General features: G+C 35.9%; 1 protein-coding gene across 1 annotated transcript; it reads left to right on the top strand.

Moving 5' to 3' along the window:
- The first annotated feature begins 296 nt into the window (after positions 1-296).
- Positions 297-1240, top strand: LOC127092799 (NDR1/HIN1-like protein 10). Its single transcript, XM_051031695.1, has one exon. The coding sequence runs from the start codon at positions 397-399 to the stop codon at positions 1039-1041; it is 645 nt and encodes a 214-aa protein (XP_050887652.1). The 5' UTR covers positions 297-396; the 3' UTR covers positions 1042-1240.
- The last annotated feature ends 6947 nt before the right edge of the window (positions 1241-8187 follow it).

The raw sequence follows: 8187 nt of genomic DNA, 5'->3' as shown, positions 1-8187 counted from the left end.
AAGTTGTGATGATGAGGACAGCTACCCAACAAACATTTATTTCTAACTTCATCTTGTGAATGACCTCTTCATATGATGAGCAATGAAGGTCTCCCTAGACCAAACCAACGCGTCTGATAGGGCTTGGGGTCCAATGAATGCTGATGGCCTAACGTGTCCGTACTCTACGGGTCAACAAGTAGAATCTTCAATTTCAAGTGGATAACAAGATAACTAAACAAGCACACCTATTCTGAACTTTTCAATTGATTTTTCAACGCCTTTAATCCTACTTGTTTACGTGCTTACATATAGGAGTACATCATTCAACTCACCACAAAACACATCCCAATATTCACTTCCTTTCAAACTCTTCTATCAAACTTGTACCAATTTCCTAATTTTCACCAGCTATATATGGCACAATCGCAACACCACAACCGTAGTAGAAGATGCTGTTGCTGCCTCTTCAGCATAATTTGGAAGCTTATCATAGCAATAATCTTCATCGTTGGTCTCATATTCCTCGTCTTATTCCTCATCCTCCAACCTCGATCCTTCAAATTCAGTGTCAAAGAAGCCAAACTCACCCAATTCAACTACACCCCCAACACAAACACCCTCCATTACAACCTTGTACTCAACTTCACCGCACATAACCCAAACAAAAAACTCAACATCTATTACGATGCAGTCGAGGGACACGTGTCCTATCACGGAACAAGGTTCGCTTCAACAAACATTACATCGTGGTTAAATTCGTTCAGTATATATTCGTTCCGTCAATACACGAAAAGCACGAATCCTATGAACGGTGTTTTTTCTGGGCAGCGTGTTGTGTTTTTTGACCATGATCAAGTTTCTGATTATGAACGTGATGTGAAAGAAAAGGTTTTTCATATTGATGTGAAATTATACTTTAGGATGAGGTTTAGGCTTGGTGATTTTATTTTTCCAGATATTAAGGGTAACATGAAATGTGGTCTTGATGTTCCTTTTGCTTCTAATGGGACTAAGCTCGTGAATGCATTTGAACCCACTACATGTGAAGTTAATTTTTAAGGGTCATTATGTCTCGCGGATCACTTATTTGTTGGATGAATATTTTTTGTATTTTTGTAATATAGGAGTATTAGATTTTATGAAAACATGTTTATAGATTGTGTCATTCTTTACACATTTTTTTGTATTTTTGTAATTCAGGATGATAATTTTGGATTTGTTTCTTATAAATAAAATAAAATTACTTAATATAGTATTAGATTCGAATAGATTTGAGAAAGATCTGGTTTACGCTTTTGCTTGAGTATCAACTATTCCTAAAATCACTTATTTGCATATCTTTGTTGGCATTTTATTTATCCTCTATGTTGTATTATTGTCTTACCTTGAAACTTGAGATGATGTGGCGTACTCAGTGATTGTTGCGCTTGAACAATATCAACATTGTCCTGTAAAATTGAAAGAAAAACTGGTCGTTTTATATAAACCAAGTGCCAACAAGTAGATACACTTGATTTCTATATTTTTCTTGGATTTACGTAAGTGATTAATCTGACTAGTTGTTAGGACTTTCATATAGATATATTCAGCAAATATTCTATTCTTTTACTCGATAGTTATGTACACAAGTTTTTCATCTTTTCTTTAAACAAACGATATCTTTTCTCTCTCCCTTCTTCTCATGTCTCCTTTACCAGAAGAAAAAAACCTTTTGAGCATGATGTTGTTGAACCGTAACATTTTTGCTCGTAACTTGAATGAACATTCCATTGTTGAAGATGATGTACCATCTGAATCTAGAGATCTCCATTGATCCACCTCTTATTGTCTTAGCCTTGCATCAATTTATCCATTCCTAAGAGCTACTTGATTAGATGGCCTTCAACAATCCTTTTAACTCCACTTTGGGCTAAAAAGCTATGTGCAGTTACTATTTCCTTTTTCTTTTCACAATACCTCTAATTGATGAATCTTTAATTCCACAACTTACCACCTCAAATAATCGAATTGCATCATCTAATTTTAATTCATTGAATAACTTTGTATCAAATGAAGGTTTCAAATACAAATATGCGCGCAGGTGCATGTGGGTGGCTGGGGTTGATGGATATTTAGCAATTGTAATAAACTATCGCTAAATAATAAAATATAAATATAAGTTCATTTTTCATAGGGATTGCTCTACTTCAAACACCGCAATTGAAAAGTATTAAAATTGCTGAATTTGAGATTTACCTATAAAAGTTAGTTTAACATAAAATAAAGTAAAAATAGTTGCAGATTTTTAGAGAATAAACCGATCATATCTTATTATAAATTTCTTTATTCTCACTATTGATAATTGCGTCTATTTTTTAAAGGTGGTTTTCTAGTTTTATGATAAATTAACTTGATCGTAATATCCAATTCCTTAGAGTATAAATGATTCTTTAAACAACAACTCCTGAATTCCTTAAGTGAGTCCAAAATAAATAAAAAACTAATAACGCTGGTTAATTTCTAAATCACAGACTTAATATTATGTATTTCTAGATCAATTGTTAAATCTGAACAATTAATCTATTTCAGGTTTCAAGAGTTACGGTCAATAATCCTTTCAACCTAAGTTCAATTCACATGATCGTCAACACAAAAAAAAGCTTTAAGATCTAAATTAATTAAATAACAACCAAAATTTCAAATCAAGAAAATAGTACAAAGTCGACTACATGGTTCAACAAATCAAACCTTTAACACCATAATTTTATTTAAATTATTTTTCTTAATTTAATAATGTGGTAGTTGTGGTTGTGTTGTGTTGATTGATGTTTTGACGTGTTTTGTACCCTTGCTATGGGGTAGTTTCCTTAGAAATTAAGGTGTTAGGGAGTGTGTGAGCAAAAGTGTAGAAAGGGTGGTGTAATGACTAAAAACTAATTAATCATACTAGTTATTATTTAATTAATTAATATTAATTTAATTATTTAATTTGAGTGAATTATTATTATTAATATTATTATTATTCTTATTATTATTGTTACTATTATTATTATTAAGAAAATAGTGATAATATAATAAGTTAATCAAATAATAGGAGTTAGAATAAAAAGAATAGAATAGGGGATTTGGAAGGGAAAAAAAAGCTCAACAACGTATCTTTTGGGAGAAAAGAGGAGAAACAGAGAAAGAGAGAAGAAGAGGCTAGGGCTTAAGGGAAGATTCACCATTGTTGAAGGTTAAAGAAGCTATTGCTAGGAACTCTAAGGTAAGGGTGGGGTTTTGATTATCTAAGGGTTAACATGATGATGGTGGGCAGATTGTGCCATGTAGGTTTTGTATTTTCCTCTCTATGTTGAATTGTGGGAATGATGAATGTTGAATTCTGTGAATGATGAAAATGTTATTGTTAAATCTGAAATTCTGGTATCAGATATAAGATGTCGAAGGTAATGTCACGACACTAATATCTGTTAACACACAATGGATAAAAAATACAGAATGGTAAAGCGAATAACACAAGCAATTGTTAACCCAGTTCGGTGCAACTCACCTACGTCTGGGGGCTACCAAGCTAGGAAGGAAATTCACTAAAATAGAATTAGTTCAAAGACTCTCCGTACACTTCAACAAGTTACAGTCTTTCTCACCTAATCTCTACCCGTGCAATTTCTACCTAAGCACTCTTAGATATGAGAACCCACTCACTTCCCTACAATCACACACCAGCGATTTTAAACAACAATCCCTTATGAAAAGAAAATACTTTTCAATTACACACTCTTGATTTTACTTCACAGTTTCAATCAAGAAGACACACTCTTGATCTTGCTTCACAACTTTGATCAAGAAGACACACACTCTTGCTTAACAGCTTTAGAGTGACAAATTACAACCACAAATCAGTCCAATTCAATCATCAATGGATGACTTGAATGACCTACAAGTCTCACGACTAAACAGACACAAACCCTAGCTCTCTCTCTATATTTCGCTCAATATTGGTTGTGTGTTCAAACAGGTTTTCTAAGTCCCTTTTTATAGAAGCTTTCAGCTGGACTTGGACATCTTGAAAACCCTAAATCTATTTTCCAATCAAATCTTTTTATAACAGCTGGTTAGATCTCCTTGGAAAATAAGTAAATCTGGTTGTAATCCATGATTGAATGCGCCAGCTAATCATATCTTTAATCATACAAAGATTGCCATTAATTGTGCAATCACAAAACACTAGACATTCATACTGAATGTTCTGTGTACAGGATGTCATGACATCGGGTCTGACATCCTGGAAAAATCCTGCATAATCCAATAATTCCTTTTATAACTTCCAGCAGTTACAGCCATATCAGATGCCATGACCTTGTGTATGTCATCTGAAACAATCCTGCATGAACATGTCTTTCATTTAAGCTCCAACAGGTACATCCAATATCAGAAGCCTTGTCATTGTATGTTGCATTCTGAAACAATCCTGCATGAACATGTTCTTGAACTCCAGCAGGTACATAGGATATCTCATGTTAAGACATCACACATAACATCTTGTGAACACTCTTTGTTTTACCAAAATTGCTGCCAACACTTAGAATCAACAAACTCCCCCTTTGACAAATTTTGGCTAAAACATATATCTGTCTTTTTTTTGTTCACAAGGTAAACTATCAGCAGTTAAACAACATAACAGTAGTTTAATCAGCAGCAGAAGCAAAAACAATTACTAGCTATGGCTACTAGTAATACACACATGCACAAGGGTACTTCTCCTCCCCCTAAATATGTGCAACAAACAGAATTACTAGTTATGGATGCAACTAATAAGACACACAAATGCACAAGGGTACTCCTTCTCCCCCTAAATCTGTGCACACAACAAACAATCTTCATGAACATAACAGCTACTGTAACTCCAGCACCTGTACCAGCCAAAATGTCATTCTGACATCTGCTTTAACAACAACACCTGTGCACCATATCAGACATCCTCTTTGACATCTGTAAATAGAATAGCATTCTGTTTTAACACCTTCTGTGCACTAATAATAGTTGTCCTTTTGTCCAGCCACAAACATATCACAACTTCCACAACAGCTTCCATATATCCACTTCTCCCCCTTTTTAGTCAAAATTGACCAAAGGTGACCTTTTTTTCAAAATAAAACTTCAATCTTTCAAACATCAGCATCAGAATAGCTTCCAGCCACACAGTCTAGTCCTTGCTACAACACAGTTTACCCAATCAGAAATATCTTCTGGGATAACCACAAACTCCTTTACTTGCTATAGGTTCTCATGAACACAGATCCCCAACTTCCCCCTTAAACATTCAAATTGATTGGCATCCAAAGCTTTAGTGAAAATGTCTGCTAATTGCTTTTCAGTAGTAACATGCTCCATAGTTATGATCTTCTCTTCTACGAGTTCTCTGATGAAGTGATGACGAATGTCAATGTGCTTTGTCCTGCTATGTTGAATAGGATTTTTGGAAATATTTATGGCACTCAGGTTATCACAGTATAATGTCATGACTTCTTGTGTGACATTATATTCAGACAACATTTGCTTCATCCAGACCAGTTGAGAACAACTACTCCCAGCTGCAATGTATTCAGCTTCAACAGTGGATAGAGATACACAATTTTGTTTCTTGCTAAACCATGAAATCAGATTGTTCCCCAAAAAGAAGCATCCCCCAGATGTGCTTTTCCTATCATCAGCACTTCCAGCCCAGTCAGCATCACAGTAGCCAGTCAACATGGATCTAGATCCATGAGTATACAATATCCCATAGTCACTGGTGCCATTGACATATTTCAGTATTCTCTTCACTTGGTTTATGTGACTGACTTTTGGTTCAGCTTGATACCTAGCACAAACACCTACAGCAAATGCAATGTCAGGTCTGCTTGCTGTGAGATATAGCAGACTTCCTATCATGCTTCTGTATAGACTCTGATCTACACTGACGACATTTTTGTCTTTGAAGATTTTCACATGAGTAGGAGCAGGTGTCCTTTTATGGCTTGCATTTTCCATTCCGAACTTCTTCACAATGTTCTTGGCATACTTGCTTTGAGATAGAAAGATAGAGTCTTCCATCTGTTTGACTTGTAGCCCAAGAAAGTAGGTCAGTTCTCCAACAAGGCTCATCTCAAACTCAGATTGCATTTGTCTAACAAAATGTTCAACCATCTGTTCTGACATTCCACCAAAAACAATGTCATCGACATATATTTGTGCCACCATGAGCTTTCCTCCTTCATTCTTCACAAACAGAGTTTTGTCAATACCTCCCTTTTGTATCCATTATCAGTGAGGAACACTGTGAGTCTCTCATACCAAGCCCTGGGAACTTGCTTCAACCCATAGAGGGCTTTCTTTAATCTGTACACATGTTGTGGAAGATTTGGATCTGTGAATCCTTTAGGTTGTTCAACATATACTTCTTCATTTAAGTAGCCATTCAGGAAGGCACTTTTTACATCCATTTGAAACAGCTTGAATTTCAGAATGCATGCAACTCCAAGCAATAGTCTAATGGACTCAAGGCGAGCTACAGGAGAAAATGTTTCATCAAAGTCTACTCCTTCAACTTGAGTATATCCTTGAGCTACTAATCTAGCTTTGTTTTTAGTAACAACCCCTTGTACATCAAATTTATTCTTATATACCCACTTTGTTCCTATGGCATTTACTCCTTCAGGTCTAGGAACCAATTCCCATACTTCATTCCTCTTGAATTGGCCTAACTCCTCTTGCATTGCATTGATCCAGAACTCATCAGTCAAGGCTTCCTTGATATTTCTGGGTTCAATCTTTGACATAAAGCAGCCATATGAGATTACTTCCCTTGATCTAGTAATGACTCCTTTATCTGGATCTCCTATGATAAGATCTTTGGGATGATCCTTCTGAATTCTGATAGAGGGTCCCTTGTTTATTTTGTCATCTTCAGGTTCAGCTTCAGGAGGTTCTTCTTCCTTATTTTTGTCTGAGAGGTCAACTGGAGAATCATTCAAAGATGTCTCAACATCGTCTGTGAGATTCGTCTGTTGGTCATCAACCACAACATTAATGGATTCCATCAATACATTAGTTCTGGAATTAAAGACCCTGTAGGCTCTGCTGTTTGTTGAATAGCCTAGAAATATTCCTTCATCACTCTTGGGATCCATCTTCCTTCTTTGCTCATGGTCAGCAAGGATATAACATTTACTACCAAATACATGGAAATATTTGACTGTGGGTTTTCTTCCTTTCTAGACTTCATAAAGGGTTGTGGGAGTTCCTTTCTTCAATGTCACTCTGTTGTGAACATAGCAAGCTGTGTTCATGGCTTCAGCCCAAAAATGATAGGGCAATTTCTTAGCATGAATCATAGCTCTGGCTGATTCTTGAAGAATCCTATTTTTTCTTTCCACCACACCATTTTGCTGGGGAGTGATGGGGGATGAGAACACATGATGAATTCCTTCTGAAGAGCAGAATTCAACAAATTTGTTGTTCTCAAACTCCTTCCCATGATCACTTCTAATTTTGACAACAGGACTTTCTTTTTCCCTTTGAAGTTTCAAACAAAGCTCCTTAAAGACTTCAAATACATCAAATTTTTCTCTTATAAAATTGATCCAGGTGTATGTGGAGAAATCATCCACCACCACATATGCATATTTTTTCCCACCAAGGCTTTCTACTTGCATGGGTCCCATCAAGTCCATATGAAGTAGCTCCGGGACTTTGGTAGTTGTGTCATGTCTAATCCTCTGGTGTGACATCCTTGTTTGTTTTCCAATCTGACACTCTCCACAGATTTTTCCCTCATCAATCTTTAAGTTGGGAATTCCTCTAAAAACTTCAACAGATATGATCCTTTTCATACCTTTAAGGTGCAGATGGCCCAATCTTTGATGTCATATCTTCACCTCTTCTTCTTTGGCTAAGGTACACATTGAAGAGTATCCAGTTTCTTGAGAGCTCCACATGTAGCAGTTGTCTTTGGACCTAACTCCCTTCATGATTACTTTATTTTCTTTGTTAGTAATCAGACATTCAGTTTTGGTGAAGTTTCCATTCAGACCTTGATCACACAGTTGACTGATGCTTATAAGATTAGTAGTTAATCCCTTAACAAGTAGGACATCATAAAGGTCAGGAACTTTAGGGAAATCCAGCCTACCCATTCCCTTGATTTCCCCCTTTGCACCATCACCAAAGGTAACATAACTCATG

The sequence above is a fragment of the Lathyrus oleraceus genome, chromosome 6 (assembly GCF_024323335.1).
Source record: "Lathyrus oleraceus cultivar Zhongwan6 chromosome 6, CAAS_Psat_ZW6_1.0, whole genome shotgun sequence".
Classification (NCBI taxonomy): domain Eukaryota; kingdom Viridiplantae; phylum Streptophyta; class Magnoliopsida; order Fabales; family Fabaceae; genus Lathyrus; species Lathyrus oleraceus.
The sequence above is the reverse complement of the archived record's forward strand: the minus strand, read 5'-3'. Positions and strand labels throughout refer to the sequence as shown.

Excerpts from the sequence above, each read along its gene's own strand:
- LOC127092799 (XM_051031695.1), top strand. The coding sequence starts at position 397 with ATGGCACAATCGCAACACCACAACCGTAGTAGAAGATGCTGTTGCTGC.